At 44.3% G+C, this 23697-nt stretch overlaps 3 protein-coding genes across 5 annotated transcripts; all 3 read left to right on the top strand.

Moving 5' to 3' along the window:
- Window positions 1–8895: 8895 nt before the first annotated feature.
- On the top strand, window positions 8896–10775 carry vsx1 (visual system homeobox 1 homolog, chx10-like). Its single transcript, XM_027017836.2, has 5 exons — window positions 8896–9298; window positions 9538–9616; window positions 9706–9829; window positions 9987–10167; window positions 10430–10775. The coding sequence occupies exons 1-5, from the start codon at window positions 8896–8898 to the stop codon at window positions 10681–10683; spliced, it is 1041 nt and encodes a 346-aa protein (XP_026873637.2). The 3' UTR covers window positions 10684–10775.
- Window positions 10776–13381: 2606 nt separating this feature from the next.
- On the top strand, window positions 13382–16534 carry LOC113582175 (zinc finger protein 883-like). The gene is made up of 3 exons (XM_027017828.2): window positions 13382–13677; window positions 13895–13979; window positions 14205–16534. Exons 2-3 carry the CDS (start codon window positions 13904–13906, stop codon window positions 15926–15928), a joined length of 1800 nt encoding a protein of 599 aa, XP_026873629.2. The 5' UTR covers window positions 13382–13677; window positions 13895–13903; the 3' UTR covers window positions 15929–16534.
- Window positions 16535–16600: 66 nt separating this feature from the next.
- ube2d1a (ubiquitin-conjugating enzyme E2D 1a) lies at window positions 16601–20648 on the top strand. 3 transcript variants are annotated; one of them, XM_027017798.2, is made up of 7 exons: window positions 16601–16707; window positions 18820–18883; window positions 18970–19001; window positions 19244–19321; window positions 19671–19776; window positions 20113–20206; window positions 20585–20648. In XM_027017798.2, the coding sequence occupies exons 1-7, from the start codon at window positions 16684–16686 to the stop codon at window positions 20628–20630; spliced, it is 444 nt and encodes a 147-aa protein (XP_026873599.1). In that variant the 5' UTR covers window positions 16601–16683; the 3' UTR covers window positions 20631–20648. The 3 variants fall into 3 exon arrangements, with proteins under 3 accessions (XP_026873599.1, XP_026873600.1, XP_026873598.1); XM_027017799.2 differs by lacking the exon at window positions 16601–16707 and adding an exon at window positions 16781–16951; XM_027017797.2 differs by lacking the exon at window positions 16601–16707 and adding an exon at window positions 16984–17339.
- Window positions 20649–23697: the final 3049 nt, after the last annotated feature.

The raw sequence follows: 23697 nt of genomic DNA on the forward strand, positions 1-23697 counted from the left end.
CCCTGATACACACTCCCCTGATACACACTCCCCCTGATACACACTCCCCCTGATACACACTCCCCCGATACACACTCCCCTGATACACACTCCCCCTGATACACACTCACCTTCACACACACTCCCCCGATACACTCACCTTCACACACTCGGCCTGATACACACTTATCGTCACACACACTCCCCCGATACACACTCCCCTGATACACACTCCCCCGATACACACTCCCCCGATACACACTCCCCTGATACACACTCCCCCGATACACACTCCCCCGATACACACTCCCCCTGATACACACTCCCCCTGATACACTCCCCCGATACACACTCCCCCGATACACACTCCCCCTGATACACACTCACCTTCACACACACTCCCCCGATACACACTCACCTTCACACACACTCGGCCTGATACACACTTATCGTCACACACACTCCCCCGATACACACTCGCCTTCACACACACTCCCCCTGATACATACTCACCTTCACACACACTCCCCCGATACACACTCACCCGATACACACTCCCCCGATACACACTCCCCCGATACACACTCCCCCTGATACACTCCCCCAATACACACTCCCCCGATACACACTCCCCGATACACACTCCCCCGATACACACTCCCCCTGATACACACTCCCCCGATACACACTCCCCCTGATACACACTCCCCCGATACACACTCCCCCTGATACACACTCCCCCTGATACACACTCACCTTCACACATACTCACCTGATACACACTCCCCCTGATACACACTCCCCTGATACACACTCCCCCTGATACACACTCCCCTGATACACACTCCCCCTGATACACATTCACCTTCACACACTCCCCCGATACACACTCACCTTCACCCACACTCCCGATACACACTCACCTTCACACACACTCCCCCTGATACACACTCACCTTCACACACACTCCCCCTGATACACACTCACCTTCACACACTGCCCCTGATACACACTCACCTTCACACACACTCCCCCTGATACACACTCACCTTCACACACACTCCCCCTGATACACACTCACCTTCACACACTGCCCCTGATACACACTCACCTTCACACACACTCCCCCGATACACACTCCCCTTCACACACACTCCCCCTGATACACACTCACCTTCACACACTGCCCCTGATACACACTCACCTTCACACACACTCCCCCTGATACACACTCACCTTCACACACACTCCCCCTGATACACACTCACCTTCACACACACGCTTCCCTTCACACACACACACTTCCCCTCACACACACACACACACAACCTTTAATCCTCCTCGGGGCTGGTTCTTTGCTGACCTACAGCCGTGTGCTATTAGCCTCTCTCTCTCAGTCCCCACACTTCCGGTGCCCGGTGTATGCGACGTTAGCGCCGAAGACTCGCGCTGGCACGACGCGGGGACGCACGGTTGAGAATTTGCGAACGGCAGCATCCTCTATTTGGATACAGAATATATCTTAAATATGTTCTAAGTACATATCCTATCTTACATTGCAAAACATCTTACGGAAATGTTTCCATACACTTGTTTCTTTCTCTTGAAGGGAGTGTTGATTCTGGATTTATTTATCGAGCCCTGAACTCAAAAATGTCTGGACAACGATAACATAGCATCACATATTCGATCAGCCTAGCTCAATCCAATTCCCATTTTCTAGCATTTTATAAAAGATAAAAAGATAAAACGGTAATGCCCCTTTGATTTGTTCTGTAATTTAAAAAAAGAGAGGTCAAACAAGGGAAAATATAATAATATTAATGGAAAAATGTAATGCAATTTACTTTAGTTAAAGTGCTCTGCTTGTGGGAAGCTAATCTGTTACTAAACTTTTTAGTAAATCAAAATGGAAAAAGAATACGAGAGAGAGAGAGAGAGAGAGAGAGAGAGAGAGAGAGAGAGAGAGAGAGAGAGAGAGAGACTCTAGTTCCTGATTAGTTGTTGACTCCGTATTCCCATCAGTACTGTGGCAGCAACATCTGAAGGCACATTCCAAAACAGCATGTCTGTTCAACTCTGGCCTCCCAGAGTTGAAATAATTAATAATGAATTAAATTATTGAATGAAGGAAGCACTTTGCTGTAGTATTATCTTATTGGTAATAACATTATGATAACGACATTCATTGTTTGCGCTTTGAATATGCAGAGACAGATATTTTTTTGTTTCCACTAACATTGCATGATTACATGAAGGAAATCAAATCACTTAATGCATTAGCGAATGAGGCCAGTCAGTCACCCTTTTGCCCAAATTACTCTTGATATTTGCTTTGAATTTAAGCACTCCAGTAGAAGACTCATTAGACCAGTGAGTGGATTAACTCACTTGTCTGTGTGCTCATAATTCCTCGCGTTACAGACGTTTAATCTGGGTTATCGTGGCAGTCAAGCCCTCGGTGTGGTAAACGGGAAAATTAACAACACAATCACAAAATAAACCATATGCACGAACAAAACAACATGTGAGTAAATTAAGTTTAAACAAAACCAGGCCAGATTTGTAAAACCTGACGATAACCGAGCTAGGACATGCAAAATGTGCCTCACTGTATTTAATTAACATCCATAACGAAGACATTGGACTACTTTGGTAAATTAGCCTGTGCCCAAGATGAAAGCCAATCAAAATCGACATGTAAATGAAACCATACATATTAAAGACCCGCACCAAGATGCAGACGATTGACTAATGTCGTGAGAGTGAAAACTGCCGGGAAATGTTCCTTTTGAATAACTTGTTAATTCGCTGAATGAAAGCAGGTGCAGACGTTTGCTGACTGCTTACATGTGTGCCCGAACACTGTCATAAAATGGACCTTCCATGCCACCCTGGCTTCTTACACGGCCTGTCTGACGCTTTCTCGTCCCGTAACGTAATGCTTACCTATATATGCACCTATTAACCACAAAAGGCCAGGTTGTTGAAAGGAATCAACACGATCCCATATAGGGGTTGGGGAGCGAATTACATATTTTTATCACGACTTTAAAGACAAAGGATGCTTAGAATTAAATGTAAATGTAATTGTAAATAGAATTAAAGATTAGTGATAACGGGAGTTTTACGATGTTCAGGAATAGCAGCGAATATTAGATATTTACCAACGAGTATTATTTACCAGAGAGTATTAGATATTTACAAACGAGTATTATTTACCAGAGAGTATTAGATATTTACCAACGAGTATTATTTACCAGAGAGTATTAGATATTTACCAGAGGTAGCTCACAATGATTGAACATTACTCTTCTTTCCAGATACAGCCTTGCCTTTGACCATATGCTATTGTTTTTTGAACCACACACAAGGACAGCCATCCTTTCCTCATTAATCCCTGAACGTATTAATATTAATATCATGGCTATTTTAAATTAAAGGCTGGTTTCTTTTTTTGTGTGTTCATTGTCCTTTAATAATAGGTCTACTCTTTAGGATCGCTGTCAGCAAAGTCCTCGCTATCTGAAGGTACCTAGCGAAGCTCCTGGTTCTATATTTTATTATTTTTTATGATTATGCCATAACGATTTCTTCTCTTTCTGATTTATGGTTGAAATGTCATATTTAGCCAGGCTCATATAAGCCTACAGTGCACGCTCTAAAAGGCTCTAAATTCTTCCGTTTGTGGGAAACCGCCGTGGGTTTTAAAAACGATCTGGCCTTCCATAATTGACTTGATGATTCCTTTCTAATTAGCACCAAGGGATGGGGGTGGGGGTATGGGTGGGGTTGGGTGGGGTGAGGGGATAGAAAGAGCATTGGATAACGAGAGTGACCGCGATCACTCTGCTGGCTAAATTAGTTGGACAAGCCTGAGATAGATGTAATGGCGGCATTGTTAGTTGAGTTTAGCGAGGTTGGCTGTGGTCGTACAGAAATCATCCAGGTTCATGAGCTAATAGAATGAGAAATAACACCTTGGGTAAACACTGGCGCCAAAATAAATGTCATTTTGTCCAACACAGCTTTAATAGTAGCGCATGTTTTCTTCCCTTATAAACTAAACGAAATCTTCGCTGCCTCTTAAAGTGTTCAAGATACACGACGATTAAAGGATCAAATCGTTGGCCATGAAAACCTTGTCACCGAGCTGCTGTGATATACCCTGCCCTGAGTTCACGGAGAAAAATCACGGAACGAAAAAACGTGCAGGTATAGCCGTGTGTTTAATTCAAACGATTGTTTTTTGTAGTTAAAGTTTTATTCGAACTATGTGTTAAGGTTAATAGAAAAGAATATGATATGTAAAACAATCAACTTTTTATAGCAATGCTTTTCTGTAATATCATGTAGAAATATGTCCTCTGTCCGGTCCAGAATTAAAACAAGACGACAGTATAACACAGAGAGAGCAAATGTGGCCCTAGACCCGGAGCCTAACTCTAAATGCAGCATGGCTCATTGTGATAGAACTGGAGCATCCGTGTGTCTGTGTCTACGGCCTCTACTTTAAGAGTGAAATTACAGAGACTTGTTACAGACACATGAGTGGTCCAGCCTAATTTATACTACATTGTAATCTTGTGCCTAAGAGTTGTTTATGTGGCTGAATTAGGTTAATCTACCAGGAGCTTTTATGAATAAATTTGCATTTTGGAATAATTAATGGGACAGACACAGGGTATGGGATTGATTGGTGGCTATAGTGAAGGGGCTCAGGGGACTGACACGTGTTCAGATTATTGTTAACTCGTCATACATAAACAATGGACCGGCAAAACAATTAACAGCAACCCCTTGCAACCCTGACGTTTGGTGGGCTTCGCTGGGAACGACCCAGGCTATAACCACCGTCTGTGTGTGCATGACCCAGACTGTCTGAGTGGGGATCTGAGAATCGCATGCCTGACACTGAATACCCAAAGTACCTTACAATGCGGCGTGTTGGTACTCAGTTAACTTACTGGAGTGTTCACGTAGGGTTTATGGAACACATTTGCTGTGAATTGTCAAACTTGCACTGATAACCCTTTTTTCAGTCATGCAGGTAAACTGAAAGTCATCTCAGGAAGTTTAAGAAGTACCCAAGATGAGAATAATTCAAAGAAATATTTTAGAATTAAATTCTTTAGAAATACTATAGAATACTTTAAAATCAGAGAAATACTTCAGTATGTGTCCGAAAATAACAAACAGCACATTTAACATCATATTAAAACTTATACTAACAAGAATGTAGTCTTCTTTCAACAGTGCACGTTTATAGTTGTAAAATGAACGGAGCCTTAGATCAATATAAATGTAATACATGTCTAGTGTCCAGTGTAAAACCTAAAGGTTTAGTGCAGAAATAAGGGTTTAAAAAAACAGACATCATCTAGTATCATGGCGCTGTTTCTTCAATATGCTGTACTGAAGAGTGTACAGGAGCTGGTCTTCTGCCTGATTTAAATATATAGTGAGTGTGTGTTTGTATGAGTGCGCGTGTGATTAATTAACCCTTTTCTGTCGGACTCCCTGCTGGGTTTCCTTTGTTCTTATTCTCCAGAGAGAGCAAACACGCGTCCTAACGCCTCACGCTCACTCTCGCCCACTCCCCAACACATGTGTGCACGCATGCACACGCACGTGCGCGCACGCAAGCACATTTGGTGTGTGTGCGTGAGTGTGTGTGTGTGTGTGTGTGTGTGTGTGAGTTTGTGTGTGTTTTAGTGCGTGCTAGCCCCCCGGCTCTATTATACTGAAAGATCTACAGGTCTCTGCCTGACTGACATGTAAATGACGTCACATCGTAATTTTGGAATATCAGGCAATATGTCTTACGCAGCGCAGTTCCTAAGATTTTTGTGGTTAGAAAAAAACAAAAGGAGGTGATTGCAATTATGCGACCCTTCGTATTTACCAAGTAATATATTTTTACAGTTATCACGTTTGATCCGATTCCTGAAGGTCTATGTGTTCTGTATATTAATATCGGAAGTCTAATCGTTTTAGTGTAGCATTATAATTGATCTGTTTTGTACTTGTCAGTCAATTTCCACGGGGAACAATTGTTATAGAAATAACATATTTTATTGAATCGTTGCACCTTAAACATGTGTCCTTCTTAGGTAGGCCTAGTAATTTCGTAAATGAATAGTCCACTCAAACAAACCAACATTTCGCTTATTATTGGCGTCGATATGGTTGAGTACACTTGCTGAATATTATATGTTCTATTTGCTGACTGTAGTTATAGTTGTTATATCATTTTTACCACATCACTGGTGAAGACTTGGTCGTGTATGACTGAGGGGCCACTTCTTTCTATTTAGCAGTAGTAGGAATATATTCAGAATTAAAATTAGGCCGCATAGCCCTTTAGTTAAAGAGCCTCCTTGTGGGGTACGGTACGGCCAAAGAACATTAGCGCAAAAAGCGAGGTTTTTTTGACGTTACACTCTTTAAAAGATTACTAATCTTTGCGGTGATAAATCGACTGAAAATCTTCTCTGGAAAATAATGAGTGGAGAAACATTTACTGATTAGTTTAATCTGGGATTATCCTGATGACACCATGAAACCCAACCTTGTAATCTGCCTCTTAAAATAACAATTTATTTTCTAACTCAGTTTTCTGAGTACACTGGTAATGAAAATATTATAGCAGTGGCGTCACTTCTGGGACCCGGTGCTAAAAGAAATCAGTCCCCCCTAAGTCTCTCCTGTATTCTGAAGTAAGCATCCAGTTTAGAAAGTCTGTTTCACGCACATGTACCCCACTGACATGTACATAACTGACCTCACTGTAGTTTAACTTCTTCTGTGTCCTTACTGCACAGAGACTTCGTGATCGTATATATATATATATATATATATATATATATATATATATATATATATATATATATATATATATATATATACTTAGTCAAAACCCTCATATAAATAAGGGGAAGTGTAATTTTTTTCTCAATTAAATTTTATGTATTTTTTTTCCCTTTATTGGCTAATTAACATATTAGTCCGCATTTAATACACATTAGAGTCCTATATAAAAAGCAGGACTCTGTTGATGGGCTAAAGGAATGTAACGTATTCTTTTAGTTACTTCGTAATACGATCTTCTGTTCTCTTGTTAGTTGCTATTGTGTTAGCCAAACATTTAGTCGCGTTTAAATGACTTTAAATACGTGTAACGTGTGTGCTAAGTGTCTGGAGCTCTTGCACCTGAAGGTGACTGTCTGGGTCTAACGAAATCCTTCTCTGACAGCATTTCTGTAATTCGACCCTAATTTCACAGATTACCTTTACACATGATACTTCATTTCCCCGTCACTTCCTTATCACCTTTAGCCGTGGAAATAAAAATAGATTTGTGAGCACTTCAAAAACATTTTAAACATTTGATCTCATTGGCAGTATAGAGAGGACATTTGTTGGTTAGTGGGATTACGAACTCTTCATTGCGACTGGATTTGCTCACCACTTGACCAGGGCTGGATGATTGAGTCCGCGCGTTTATAGCTGTGATATCTGAAATTGTTTACAAGACACAAAGATTAAACAATGGGTTTAACAACAACAACAACAACAACAACATATTATTATTTTATTATTAATATATATTAATATTATTAATAATATAACAATAATAATAATACTTATTATTATTATTATTATTATTATTATTATTATTATTATTATTATTATTATTATTATTATTATTATTACTATTATTATAGCAAATTTGACTCCAAAAATGTACTGGAGTTTTTTAAAAAGTAATATTTCAGTTTATGAACTTTAATAACTTTAATGACTTTAATGACCTATTTATTGGGTTGCTGGCTGTAGTCTCTTCTGTTTAATTGACATAAAACGTTCCCTTTCTAAAAGAAATGTACTTGCTACAATTTTCTAAACCATCAGAAAAAATACAATCCAACGGATTTCGTTTACAGTAACAGTAAATGAAAATGATTATTTTGTTAATCCACATAATAGCTTGTCAGGGAGATTTGGGTCTTTCTTTAATAATGTAAACCGTGCGCAATGTAATTATCAAAACGCTGCGGCTAACTTCACGTTTAGCGCAGAGCGACCGAATCAGCGCGGTAATCTGACAGTTAATCGCTTCACTACACGGATGATGACGAAGAAAATGCGGTTTTCTTAGATTACCGTGGCTGGAGCGTTATGCTTGTACATTCTTTTTTAAGAAAAGCAGGCTTAATTGCATGTAACCGAGGGACCGAGGGACCGACCCACTGCGGGACCGACCTCCCCATCTGTGTTAAGGAGCGTTCAGACGCGAAATGAGTTGGCACTGGGCCGGACTGGTAGAGATCGGCTCAAAACCTTGTAGCTGGGACAGCTGCGCTTAACACTAAATAATGTTCAGTTAAAGAACGAACAAAATAAACGAGGCAAGGAAATATGGAAAGGGACCCCCGTGCTAAACGAGTTACCGCTACATTGAACACATTTGTTCTGGAAACGTGGATGTAGCATCTTAACTTCTAATCCAAGAATTATCGGGATGCTGGCGAAAATTCACCTTCCATTATCCCTCCATTTTACAATCAATTTCCCTTAGTTTCTTAAATATTTGAGTTAATCTGTATAACCAGCTATACTCGATTATAGAGATTTTCTCTGCTATAAGTGAAATCATCTGGCAACTAAAGGGGAAGGAAATACCTAGAACCAATTCGGAGATAGAAAATCTTGATCGGATTTAAAGGAAAATTGGTGGCAATTAATCCCTCGGGATCGAAAAAGGGAACCGCCTCCGCGCGGTCAGCATATCTGCGGCTGAATCTGATTGGTCGCTGGAGTTATCGGCTGGACTCGACAAGGGGGATAAACCGTCCCGCCAGACTCGGACTTCTCGTCTGTTTGATGCTGGCAGTGAAAGAGCGAATGACCACCATGACAGGGAGAGAAGAGACGAACGAAATGTCCAAAGTCAAAGCCGTAACTCCGTGTTTCGGACTCGACAAACCACGTGTGAACGGATCCGGATTTCGTTCCAAAGGTTTCGCCATCACCGACCTCCTGGGACTCGAACCGGACCTGCAGCCACATCGCAACGCCCCTGGATCTGGCGACAGTGCTGATGGTCAAAGCACGGGGTTTGGGGATCAAAGCACGGGGATTGGGGGGTTCTCGTTCCCCGGTGGCTCTCTACCGCTCGGGTTGGGGTTTCTGTGCAGTTTGGCGGTCCAGCAGCCCCCGGGGCCCCGCTGCTTTCTCCCAAACATCCCGCTCCTACAGGCCCGGACAGAGAGCCACTTTATACCAACTATGGATGGGCAGCGGGACGCATATTCCGGTACGCACACGAACTGGCGCTGATATAACCCACAGCTGCTTTTAACGGAATATTCATTAACTGTTTAAGGCACAATAAGGTTGAAATACAGGTTAAATTAAATTTGTTTATAAATAGCAACACACTAAGAAATGCAGAGTCGTCAAGTAATGTATGTGGTACAATATTTGGTTATACTTTATAATTTTATACTAAAATGTGCACGCATGCGCTGTAAACAGGTTTTATATGATTCTCAGATGACGACTCTCTCTCCGGTGACCGTCATGACGGGAAAAGCTCGGGGAACTCTCAGAAACGCAAGAAACGCAGGCACAGGTATGGTAAAAAAAAATCCAGTAGGTTGTGTTCATGAACAAGTGTTACATAAATAACTTTGGTTACATCCTCTGCCATTTGGACATCAGGACGGTGTTCACGTCTCATCAGCTGGAAGAGCTCGAGAAGGCCTTCATTGAAGCTCATTACCCAGATGTTTACGCACGGGAAATGCTCGCAATGAAGACGGAGCTGCCCGAGGACAGGATACAGGTAGGCCACACACACACACACACACACAAAACGAACGTGTTTTTGCGCATCACGAGAGTGCGTTGTGTCAGTAGGTGCAGTATAACCAGCCAGTGAAATGCGGACGACAATCCACGCCTGCACGCTTGTGGCATGTATGCGCGTGTGTGTTTTACAGGTTTGGTTCCAGAACCGGCGGGCTAAGTGGCGGAAGCGCGAGAAATGCTGGGGGCGCAGCAGCTTGATGGCGGAGTATGGCCTGTACGGCGCCATGGTGCGCCACTCCATCCCTCTACCGGAGTCCATCATCAACTCCGCTAAGAACGGCGCGGTGGCCTCGTGCGCACCCTGGCTTCTGGGTGGGTTAGTCGCGTGCTTTCCCTCATGCGTCATCAAAATTTAGACATGTATTTTGCTGCTTGAATGCAACATAGCCGAGGCGTCCTGTGAAAAGATAGTTCCAGTGTAACAGTAATAGAGTAATTAAACAGAACCTTTTACCAACTGCCAAATCTAAATTCTAACATATATTTATGTGATATTTTAGAAACAGTCCGTTTCTGTCAACAGTCAGTAGCTACCTGTAAAATTTCTAACACTCGTGTTTTTCTCTAAATTCAGGAATGCACAAAAAATCAGTAGAAATGGGAAGAAAGTCTCCGGGGACGCCTGAACCCGCGCACTGTGAACCGCATCCCGAGGAGACAAATGGCAACGACAGCGACATCGTGTGGTCAAGCCGAGCAACTACAAGAGACGACTCTGAGGACGTGGCGATGGATTTATCCAGCACATCTAAACAAGAGACCAAAAGCACTTTGAACGTTTCGCCTCGCCACAATGAACCCAGCAACGATTCCGAAAACGAGCAGTGAAAATGTAACTCTGTATATAGACCGAAAGTGGAGATTGTGGATAAACGGATAAACAAAACGGACCTGTGATCATAAATAAAACGGACTTGTTTTAATTGTATAGTTGTTGGAACACCGGAGAATGCTTCATAACTTGATAATTATTATTATTATTATCCACTGAAAATGAAATAATGGTTATAATATGTGTTGTCCACCAAGTTACCCAAACCTATATATCTACAAGACGAGGGATCTGTTTGTCTCCCTTTCTTTCAATTCATTTTTTTTTTAAATGTTGTCACTGGAAATCTGTTAATCCAGAATTCCAGTAGGAATATTGCTGTTACACTACTGCTCGGAATAGTGCGCCAAGCGCCTGCCTGTGCTGAGAAGAAGCGTTCGAGATGCCGAACTGCTCATCTCTGCTAACAAACCAACGAAGCACTTTATCGTTAAAGCTGAATGTCAATATTTATCAACACCTACAACAAAGCCATGTAAACTCATCAAGATCAATTCACATAATGATCAATAAATCAATAGTTTGTGATTTAAAAGGTTGTTCCTCTTGTTTTGATTAGAAACATGCACTTATACATTAACTAATGTAATATATAATGTTGCGCGATAAAGACCCACGAAAATGGTAAATACATTATTTTATTTTTTATGAAAATTGGGTAGATAATCACACTTTCTGCAATGCAGAAAACATATTCGTCTTGAATTGCCTGAAAGCAGAGTCACAGGCGTGTTGGCCGCCAGGTTGATGTGCACAAGCCTATCACACAAACAAAGCAGGGTGGGTTTTCTTTGCCCACAGTGAGGGTGGCGAGAGGAGAGAGGATTAGCGAGGGAAGCCGTGTGCAGGACTTCTGGGTATAATGAGGGGATGCAAAGGGGAGATGGGCTGGTAATTACAGCAGCTTGGCTGCTCAGTGACAGCCTGACACTCGTCCCTGGTGCTAGACCCAGACACCTGGGCCAGATGCCCGGCCCAGACGCCTGGCCCAGACAAGACACCCGGGCCAGACACCCGGCCCAGACACCCGGCCCAGACACCCAGCCACGACACACGGGCCAGACGCCCGGCCCAGACGCCCGGGCAAGACACCCGGGCCAGACACCTGGCCCAGACACCCGGCCCGACACCCGGCCCAGACACCCGGCCCAGACACCCGGCCCAGACGCTCGGGCCCTGCGCCTGCTGCCTGCACAGAACAGCAAGGCATCCCAAGCGAAGCAGCTGAAGAAGAACGGCATCCTCCTCATGGTTAACCTGAAGGTAAACAAGGCTGTTTGGCTCACTGGGCAGTGGTAATGACTCTCAACACATCTCCCTGAAGCTCTGTCTCTCCACACACGCAGGCCTGCAGACGGATGAAAGCCTGCTGGCGCTGTGTGCACTCTGACTGGAATGGGAACGTAGCAGAAACTAAGCCGCTCCCGCAATCAGGCAGGACCAAGTCGGCTTGAATGACTCAGTCGGCTTGAATGACTGATGAGTGAAAAGGTGCACAAGGACTTGAAGTTCCTCATATTTTGTTTTGTCCTTTGTCATCTTTCATTTCAGCTTCTTATAGGCTGCACTGTTTAGGTGTCACGGACGGCACCTCCGGGCTTATTCCGCAGACTTTAAGAAGCACACTAGCTACTACTACCTCAGCATTTAGCACTGAGGTTAAGTTAAACCCCTAATTCCCTCTCAGTGCTTGTGAAGTCACAAGAGGGCTTATAAGAATGAGAGTGATGGAGAGAATGAGAGAGAAAATGAGAGTCAAAGATTAGCATGAGTTAAACAGAGATTAAAAACATTTGATCCTGAGACAAATCACTGTGTAAGTGAATTAAACTATCAACAGTCTGTACTCGCCCAAATAATCCAGCAGCCTCTCTTCTTTTGCCCTTAACAAAATAAAAGATTATGGACCCGAATTAAGATCCTTAAATTGGTAATTCTACTTGCTGTCAGAGATACACTATAATACAAAAATAAAACTAAACAACAGTCATAACACTCAACCTCAATAATGTACTTTGTCAATGACAGAAAGAGATTGAGAGAGGGACAGCCACACACACACACACACACACACACACACACACACACACACAGAGAGAGAGAGAGAGAGAGAGAGAGCGAGAGAGAGAGAGAGAGACAGACAGAGAGATGAGAGAGAGAGAGAGAGAGAGAGAGACAGACAGACAGAGAGATGAGAGAGAGAGAGAGAGAGAGAGAGAGAGAGGGACAGCCACACACACAGAGAGAGAGAGAGAGAGAGAGAGAGAGAGAGAGAGAGAGAGGGACAGCCACACACACACACACACACACACACACAGAGAGAGAGAGAGAGAGAGAGAGAGAGAGAGAGAGAGAGAGAGAGAGAGAGAGGGACAGAGAGAGGGAGAGATTAATATTTTATATTAAAAATATAAAATAGTGCACGAGATTTCCAGAAACAGGGCATTTCAGGACAAAATAACAGCAAAGTGTAGTTACTCACCTGGAATCGTTTTCGGATGAAACGATACTAGTTGACTATTCCTGAATAATCATTTTATGCACCTGAAGGGAAACGTAAAAACGATACGATCCTAGTTACGCCGCCCGGGCTGCGCTGCCTCGGGTCCCCTCCAGCCCTGCAGGTGGCGCTGTTTTCTCACGTTGCTCGGTGTACCGGCAGGGCGCGAGCAAGGACGTTTTTTGTTGCGGGAAGTCGCCCTCGTTCTTCTTGCACGTGTCTCTCGCGTTGCGCTGGCTGAGTTTGTTTAGATTAAAGTTATTTCATTTGCTGTGCGTGGGCATGCTCGGTCTGAGTGGAAGGTGTTGATATGGCCTTAACATGTCTGCTCTTGCATGCCTGTAGCGGGCCGAACGGTAGAAGAGTTCCCCCTTTGACTGCATGGGCGGAGGAGCACGGTGGGTTTCTGGGGTATTAACGGGAGCAGACGAGCAAAAGAAGGATTCAGACTCGGTGTGCTGAAGCAGCTGGGTGAATCGTCCCCGTCCAGGTACACTGTTACTTATTGCATATTGTTGCCAACAGGTGGTAGCTCAGTGGTGAAGGTGCTTGACTTGTAATCGGAAGGTTGCTGGTTCAAGTCCCGCCGCTGTTGGGGCCCCTGAGCAAGAACCTTAACCCACAATTGCTTAAGTTGTACTCAGTCATAATTGTTGCTTTGGATAAAAGTGTCAGCTAAATGCATCTGCTGTGCGTTCTTACTGTAGGATTGACACATGGAAGACTCAGGACCTGGGCTGCTTACTGCCGGAGAGCGACAGAAAAGTAGCATTTTTTATTGCCTATTTAAAGGTAACACTTGCTCATAAATTAACAATTTTGCTGAACTAGATGAACTCCTGATCTAACCCTGTTTGTGCACAGCAATATATCTTTGATCATGGCCGAAAAGAAACAAGTTTCGCTTCATGGTAGCATCGTCGCTGTGACTACGTACAGAATGCTATTTCTGTCCTTATTTGCAGTGGTAAAAGTGTGTGTTGTGTCATCTGTAATAGCTGTTTTTTGCTTCCCCAGAGTTCAGGTTTGATGCGTTGCACAACTCTCCTTCTGGGATGGAGAGTGTTGCCGCGGTAACTGAACCAGAACAGAGCCAGGCAGAGGGCAAAACCGATTCGAGCGCCTGTCTCGAGTTCGAAGAACCGCCCGCCTCGCACCCGCGCACTCCTGAGCACAGCCCAGACCCAGCTTCACCCGAAGACCTGTATGATGACGAGCGCAACTCTGACTGGTCCGAGGACGAGTCTGCCTCTTCCTCTGACGGCTCCGGCTTGGAGTCTGAGAACTGCGTGCTTGGTCTCCCGGAGTCGCCGGCACACGATGCACCTGCGGAAGACGCGCGGTTCAAGTGCAGCTACTGTTCGAAGGCGTTCAGCAGCCAGCGTTACCTGCAGAGGCACAAGGCAGCCACGCAAGGTCAGGCTGCGGCGAGGTGCGTGCCGTGTGGGAAAGACTTCCCTGCCAAATGTGGTCTCAGGGTTCACAGGCTCACCGAGCACAGAGGAGAGAAACGCCCGAACTGCGACGAGTGCGGAAAAGCTTTCGTCACGGCTGCGGCGCTAGCGGCGCATCGGTGCGGCGGCGCAGGGGGAAGCCGGTTTAACTGCCCTGGCTGTGAGAGAGCCTTCCCGACCAAACATGCTTTAAAGTTTCATCTTCTCAGCATCCACCAGGGGGTGCAACCGCACAGCTGTGATGTCTGTGGTAAAGGCTTCAGGCATAAGAGTGGGCTGGCGTCCCATCAGAGAATTCACACGGGAGGTAGGCCTTATTGCTGCGAGGAATGCGGAAAGACCTTTATTGCTAAAAGCACTTTTAACGTGCACCGGCGGGTTCACACAGGGGAGAAGGCATTTAGCTGTGAAACCTGCGGGAGGAGTTTCAGTTTGGCCGCTAACCTTTCCAGACACCGGCAGAGCCACAGGGCGGTGAAGTCTTTTAGCTGCGAAATCTGCCAGAGGAGCTTTGCGCAGGCCAGCCACCTGCGCATGCACCGGCGCACGCATGCCAGCGGCAGAACCCACGACTGCACCATCTGCGGGAGGAGCTTCGGGCAGGTGCAGTCCCTGCGTGTGCACGCCAAGCTCCACGACACCGCACGGACCTTTTCCTGCCCTGTGTGCAGGAAGGCCTTTCGCTGTGAGACGTACCTGAGGAAGCACCAGCTGCTCCACTCTGGAGGGGCACTCCACAGGTGCGAGAAGTGCGGAGAGAGCTTTGTCTCCGCCGCGCACCTCCGCGCGCACCTCCGGGCACACACGCGGCCGAGCCCCTTTGCCTGCGTGCAATGCGGGCAGGCCTATGCTGCCCTCACCGACCTGGCGCAACACCAGAGCTCCCACGCTCCCGGCGGGCACATCTGTGGAGTGTGCGAGAAGCGGTTTCTTACGAAGAAGAGCCTGGACACGCACCAGCGCGCGCACAGCGGGAAGAAGCCGTACTTCTGCGCCGAGTGCGGGAGGAGCTTTTCGTACTTGTCCAGCTTCCGCAGGCATGAGAGTGTCCACACGGGAGAGAAGCCCTTCTCTTGCAAGGACTGTGGGAGGAGCTTCAGGGCTGGCTTCAGCCTCCGAGCTCATGCAAAGATGCATGCCAAGTCAAAAGTTCACACCTGTGCAGAATGTGGGAAGGTTTTCTCAAGTGCGAAAACTTTCAAAAACCACAAATGTCCTGAAAAAGGTCTTGTAAAGGATGCAAAGCATCAAACAGAAAATGGCATCTCCAAAGATTGCGTGTCTTAGCCATTTCGATGAAGAAAGCACCACTTGCATGCACACAAAGTTTAAAGATAGGTACTCAGATGTATAGTACTAATCATGATTCTTGGTAATTTTTTTTTTTATTTAAAAAATTGCACTTCTCATTATCAAAAAGCCCTTCAAGGGCTGATCAGGGGAAACCTGAAAACACAGGGCAGTAGAGCCCCAGGAATCCTGCTATAGAGACTAAAACCATAGAGTATGGCTTAAAGTGGTATAATACTTATTCACAGACATTGAAACAAATGCATGTGAAGAGTTTGTTGGAACAAAAAAAATATTTACACTTAAATCAGTATTAATGCTTCACTTTTGACTGGGAAGGTTAGTTGTATCTTGTGTTGCAATTGCATAAATAAATTACACCGGTAATTTAATGAAAATGGATTTACAAATATAATGATGTATATTAAGTAGTTATTTATAGCTTATATCACCTAAATGTATGTATTTATCTGGACAGCTAACTACTTATCCATCTGGCTACGTAAGTTACCCAGTGAGTTATTTATGGTTCTCTTTATTTATGCGCGCTTTTTGTTAGACTGCTATTTTGAAATAAATAAAGCTGCATGTGTGCAGCGGCCATTTCCGACGTTTTTTGTGTTGTTTCCACCTTCACCTTGTGTAGCGGTTTCTGCGAAGGGGAGTGAGTGAGTGAGTGAGAGAGAGAGAGAGAGAGAGAGAGAGAGAGAGAGAGAGAGAGAGAGAGAGAGAGAGAGGAGTCGGTGGATGTGATGGCTTTGAAAAGAATCCAGAAGGTAGACCTCGTCTTAAAACCCTCAGTTTGACCCGTTCGAGCCGACACTTAAGACGGATCCGTTTGCCGACGTCTGGTCTTGCGGGCGGCGAAAGGAAGTGTAATGTCATGCGTGTTTGCTAGCGCTCGGCTAACGCGCTGACCGGAGAACAAAGCCGGGTGCGCGAGCCCGTCAGGAAACCATGACAACGCGTTCGCGGCGAATTTAATGCCTCGTTTTTGTTGACGTTTGCGCAAAGTTCGCAGTAAGTTAGCTCGTCTTAAAGTCATGGGTTTCGGACATTTAAAAAAAAAAAAGAGAGAGGGAGAGAAGTCCAATGTGTTGGTGTGTGTTCACTTGCAGTCAGCCTTCAGTCACTTATCCTGAGAGAAATCCTGGTGGCTAAGCTAGGTTAGCTCCCCGGCTAAGCTAACGCTTGCTGGCTGGTTGGGGTCCTGGAGCTGTTTCTCAGGCTGAGACAGCTTTAGCTGGCTCGGTTAAACCCGAACAAAGTCATTTCGGTATTTGACCAAACCGTGTACGGTCTTTTAAAAACGTGGCTAGCTAGCTAACGGTTAAATTTGGAGTTGAACGGCTAAATGGGCTTCATTGGAGTTACGAATCAGAGTGGACAAAGCTTGAAATGTACTAAGGTAGATAAGCTACCACCTCGGGTACACCTCTCATGTTTGTGTAGGCTACTGTCATATCTGTATGGCAATAAATAAATACAGGGTTAAGGACTAGAATCCGTTTAAACACAGGGTTAAGGACTAGGTGTAGTATCCGTTTAAATACAGGGTTAAGGATTAGGTGTAGTATCCGTTTAAATACAGGGTTAAGGATTAGGTGTAGTATCCGTTTAAATACAGGGTTAAGGACTAGGTGTAGTATCCGTTTAAATACAGGGTTAAGGACTAGGTGTAGTATCCGTTTAAATACAGGGTTAAAGGCTAGATGTAGAATCCGTTTAAATACGGGGTTAAGGGTTTAGTAACTAGCTGCTTCGCTGGTGTAAAGGTCCAATCTGGACGTAGTGCATCAGTAGTTTCCAATCGGATGGCTCCAAATCACATAATGGTTTTTAGGCTCAGTTTAGGTTTATTGCTGTGTTAATATGTTTTTTTCATTGGCGAATTTGAAAACTGCAATTTGAATCAGAAACAGGACCCTCATCCTGAAACAAATGTTGTTTATTTAGGGATTTCACTAAACTACAAACAAATTTTGTGATTTTGTTTATTGATACATAGGTGTAGGTCTTGTGTGTGGGTAGTTGTTTTATATTGTGCACTTTTGCAGTGTGGTACAGCCTTTTAGTTGTGTGTGTGCGTGCATTTAGACACTGGTGTAATTACTTTGTGTACTCCAATTTTTGCTTTCGTGCCATCGGTTGTAACGCTGCCAGGAAAAACAAACACAGGGCCAGTTTTTCAAGCGTGGTGTGAACCAGCGACTCTAATGAAAAGTGCTTTTTGTTAACACTGGTCTAATCAAAAATGCTTTAAGTCTTTTACCATAGCTTAATATGAACTAAAGCTGTAGCAGGATTGGCTGGACAACCACTGTTGTGATCTTAAATTTTTTTTACTGTGAAATCAGTTTGGGGGAATTAAACCTCTGTTTTGGAAACTGAAGCGGGCAGAGCTGCGCATATATATATATATATATATATAATGTGCGTGTGTGTGTGTGTGTGTTGTGACTGCCTGCCACTGGTGGTATAATCACACCGTGGCTATGGCATTCAAAAATCCCTAACACGCATAATTAATGTTGGTTAAAATGATTCAGCGTCATGTTTGACCATGTCCCATCAAGAATCCCCCGTGTATATTGAGGTCGCAATATCTGTCTATGCTTTGGCAATATATTTGGTTTATGGGAGTACGTGAGCAGAGAGCTGGGGACGAGGATGCTCACACTGTCGAGCTACGCTCAGTCCGCCAGCTGCATTCTTCCAATCTGACTTCAAACTTCAAGGATGAGCTTTTATGCATTATGACTTTCCATGGAATATTCTTTTGGGGTATAAAAAAACCTCCAAAAACAGTAGGAAATGTTGTGCAAGTAGAGTTTTTTTTCTAAAGTCAGGACAGTTCTAAGTACAACTCAGTGTGTGTGTGTGTGTAGGAGTTACAGGACTTGCAGCGAGACCCTCCTTCACAGTGTTCAGCAGGACCAATGGGAGAGGACTGTGAGTGTTTTTGATCATGTTTCTGCTTGGCTCTGAGCCGTGGCGGAGTGGAGGTTTCTCTCATCCTGCTGTTTGTTGTTTTGCAGTGTTCCACTGGCAGGCTACAATAATGGGTCCGGTAAGAACAGCACTTCATTCTCTTTGCTGGTCGCTCCTAGTTCTTTGATATTTTGCCTCGTTTCTATATTGGCACTTGCTTGCGGAAGTAGTTCCGTTAAATCTCTTAATCTGTTCATACTCCCTTGATTTGCACCCCCCCCCACCCCACCCCACGCGTTTCCTTCCTCTTTCATCTCCTTTCTTTGCTCTTTTCTCCCCTCCTCTCCCCTCTCTCTCTCTGCTCCCCTCCTCCCCTCCCAGGGCGACAGTCCGTATCAGGGTGGCGTTTTCTTCCTCACCATCCACTTCCCGACCGACTACCCCTTCAAACCACCAAAGGTGAGCAGTGACCGAGACTGGACCTGCTGGTGATGCTGTGGCTTTAACCCAGCGGGGAAGCGTTCTGTTTCAGGGCCTCAGACCTCCCTAAATACGGGCTGGGATCTGGGACCGTGGTTTGTCCTCGCCATGTGTTAAAAATATGTCACTTCTAAACCTTTTAGAAGTATTTGTGTACATGTTTATTGCTTATGAGGGGAATGGCAGATAATATGGCAAAAACATGTTTGAACAACAACAATAGTAATAATGGTAATAATAATTAATAATCAAGCCCAATGGATAGAGCACGGCACATGCTGGTTTGAGGTACTGGGTGCCCAGAGTCAACTTGCTGCTTCGTTCCCAGGTTGCCTTCACGACAAAGATCTACCACCCAAACATTAACAGCAACGGCAGCATCTGTCTGGACATCCTGCGCTCACAGTGGAGCCCCGCCCTCACCGTGTCCAAAGGTGAAGCACTGCGAACCGCTCCTGGAAACCAACCCTAGCCCGATGATGTGTTTCCTGTTGGGCTCTGTTTGTTTTCTCTGCACATTGTTAAAAGTGGTCTTGTCCATACTGCAGATTGCATGAAACTGTCTTTTTTTTTTTTTTCTTTTTTTTTTTTTTTTTTGTGTGCGAACCCTCTGGAATGCTTCCTGAACTTGGCATGTTTTGTAACTGTAAACATCTACCTCTGTTCCAAGAGGGGAAGCGTAAAGATATTGGGGGCACCGATGTTCCCAGATTGGCAGTGTTCTCACAGTTCACCCATGCAGTCTTGACTGTTTTGCGCTTGTTTTTCAGTGTTGCTGTCCATATGTTCGTTATTGTGCGACCCCAATCCAGATGACCCTCTAGTACCCGACATAGCGCACATCTACAAATCGGACAAAGACAAGTGAGTGGTCTTCTCTGTTACATTTGTACAATTCGCACAAACTGGTTTGATGTTTAACCCTTTCATTTAACATCTCGGAGCATTGCTGTTTACTTTGGACTGTGATTGGCTCATTCAGTTGCATGTTCTATTCCAGTATATGGGCTGCGTGATCAATTGTTTCAGATTGTCTATAATGCCACACAGCTTGACACTAAGGCTTTTCTACTTCCAATTTTGCTCCTGGAGACTCAACACCTTCCAGAGTTTTTAGCTCCAACTCTGTTCCTGGAGAGCTACTGAATCGCAGCGTTTAGCTCCAGTCTGCTCCCGGAGATCTCGACATGTTGGCACACAGTTTCCAGTGCTAACATGTCCCTCTGTGTCTCACTTTCTCAGGTACAACAGACTGGCCAGAGAGTGGACTCAGAAATATGCCATGTAGCCGCCTCGGTCCAGACTGGCAAGACTTGAAATGGGAGCGCACGGCGCGAAGCGTACTGTACACCACCCTTCCCCCGAGTCGGAGGAGCGCGTTTGTGTCTGTTTCTCTTTTTTTTTTTTTTTTACAGAGGGTGCCCTGCGTCTGTAATGGAGCTGTACGATGCAGTGAAGCCTGTCGCCTTTTTGTTTACAGAAATATGGAACGCAGGAGTCATGTTTACCTGGCCATACTGCTGACTAGAGTAGCCAGAACAACAACAACAACAATAATAATAATAATTATGAAAGTTATTTCATTTTCCTATGTTATAGGTACATATTTTTTTTGTTTAGATATTTTATTGTATAGTATTAAAAGCTATTCTGGAGCTATTTTTATTATTTTGCATTAAAAATGTGACACAAAAGAATGAGAATCAACTGCTATATTGTTTCTTCTGTGGCAATGTGGATACATGCCAGTGTTTTTATTAATGGTTCACTGTGTGTTTTTGTGTGCGCGCGCATGTGCTACAGTTGTGGGTTTAGAGTGCTGAACACCCACCTCCAAAGAAAATAGGACTGTAAGCACAGAAAAGTGACTCCTGCTCCATTTACAAACTTTTTTTAAATGTGTTGCTTTTTGTTGGAGGCCCTGAGTACTGTACCTGAGAATAAGGTGTTTTTTTTTTTGGCCTTTGCTGCAAAAAAAACCAACATTCTCAAGAACATTCTCATTCTTTAAGAAAAAACGTATCAAATACATATTTTAGATCAGATGTAATTGAGCACTATGGACAGAGGCCCAGATGCTCAGACTGTTTTTAATGTGGATAATATGCCTGATCCAACCCACTTCTCAATTCTGAGTAGATGCGATCAAAATATATTTTAACAGTGACACTTCCTGGCTTTTTGGAACTACAGCTCCTATGCAGATCTTATGCAGGCATCATCACCCATCAAATTTCTGGGTCAATATCGTAAGATTTAATAGGTTACTGACCCCAGAACAGTGACTGCCTTTCAACAGTCTTTGCAGTAGATGGATGACAGTATTAATCCAGCAGAGAGAATTGTGGAACTGTCATTTTCGAGTCGAGTGCCTTTGGTGTAGGTGAAATATTTGGTGTATGGTGTTTGGGTGTAGGTGAAATATTTTCTACTTCACATTATGGATGAAACTCTTGCCCCTGGGATGGTGCCACAGAGCACACTGGTCAGTGTACGACTTTCAATGTCAGAAGGTCGATTCTAGTCACCCTAGTAGTTCCCTACAGTAGAACTGGGCCATTTTAAGGGTGATTCTGAACCGTGAAGAATGAGGACATTCAGTTTGAAGGGCACTGCATGGGGGTAATGAATGATGGTTTATGACCGCACAGGACGTTGACATGAAAGTTTAGCCATCGATCATTGCATGTCCTGTCAAGACGTGGCCAGCTGAGTGAGCTGATTGGTTATCTGAGAGCAGAAAATAAAACATTGGTATATCAGGAGTTCACTTATGTGTGTGACATATAGAGGTGAGAATACATTAGCTACAGTTCAGTCATTTGCGAGCTGTATTAGCAGACACAGGAACTTTGTGCAGCGGTCAAGAGAAACAAAAACATGATGACATGCATGTCTCCTGTGGTGATGAGGTAGGGCGGTGTTTGGAGTGTGTGTAGTGTTAAGGCGGTGTGCGGTGAGGATGACACCACACACATGCATGTCTCCTGTGTGGTGATGAGGTAGGGCGGTGATTGGAGTGTGTGTAGTGTTAAGGCGGTGTGCGGTGAGGATGACACCACACACATGCATGTCTTCTGTGTGGTGATGAGGTAGGGCGGTGTTTGGAGTGTGTGTAGCACTTAAGGGGTGTGTGATTAGAGTGTGTGTAGTGTTAAGGGGGTGTGCGGTGAGGATGACACCACACACATGCATGTCTCCTGTGTGGTGATGAGGTAGGGCGGTGTTTGGAGTGTGTGTAGTGTTAAGGCGGTGTACGGTGAGGATGACACCACACACATGCATGTTATGAATGAAGGCAGTTAGTCAGCTGCTTTTTCCTTGACCCACATCACGTAATTAGTGTGTTTGGAATACTTATGGTCTCCGTGGAGTGGAACACGGCAATGGTATGTTTTTCGGGCAGCCTTCGACTGTATTAATTTTGGCTGGACAGGACACACACGGCCTTGGGTTTAAACATGTGATCCGATAAAGAAACTTTTCTTTGTACAGGCCACTTTACCCACATTTGAATTTCTACTGCCTCTAACGGTTAAAATGAGGCATTTCACACAGTCTAAATAAAAGGACACATTTGGAGATGAAAAGTTTCTTCAGGACAGAGGTATTTAGCTGCATGGTCAGTTCTGGTTTATCTTGGCAGTGCTGACAGAGTGCTTCTCTTTGAGGTGGATCCGATCACGTTCTGGAGTGATGCCGTGGGCTCTAATCCGTGGGTCCATTATCCCACTGAACCTTTTTTTTTTTTGCTGAGCATTTTTTTTCTCCTTCCTCTAACATACATTGATTCGACTCTGTAAGCTCTCCATCAAACCCTCTGTGAATTCGCAAACGAAGGTTTTGAGAAGATAGACGTTTTGCTCTACAGTCTTACATTAGAGTAGGTTTTAAGGTGTGCCATCTGTGGCCAGCACTCAAGATCATTAGAAATGACCACGGGCAGTTCCAGAGGGTTCTGTAGTGGGCTGGAGATTGAATATCAAATCAGGACAAAATATGATTAACAGGCCAATTAATAATTAGAGATACATTTTACATTATGGTGCACACGACTTTGATAATTGGATTGTTTTGAACTTTTCAAATTTCTTCAACGTTTTGAAGAAAATATTTCCTAAAAAGAATATATTACTGGACAGCAGCCCTATCCCCAATTATAGAATAACTCGTATCGAAACACAACGACGCTACACTAAAATAAAAATAAAATAGTTCTGTGAGATGATCAGACTGAAATCTTTCTGCACGTGCGCGCGCGCTGACTTTGGGAGGAGCGTGAGGCGTGTTCTGCACGTGAACGTCCCTAATGGGGTTCAAGGTCCCGAAGCTTCACGCTCTCCGAGCGCGTGAGA

The sequence above is a fragment of the Electrophorus electricus genome, chromosome 13, assembly GCF_013358815.1.
Source record: "Electrophorus electricus isolate fEleEle1 chromosome 13, fEleEle1.pri, whole genome shotgun sequence".
NCBI classification, from domain to species: domain Eukaryota; kingdom Metazoa; phylum Chordata; class Actinopteri; order Gymnotiformes; family Gymnotidae; genus Electrophorus; species Electrophorus electricus.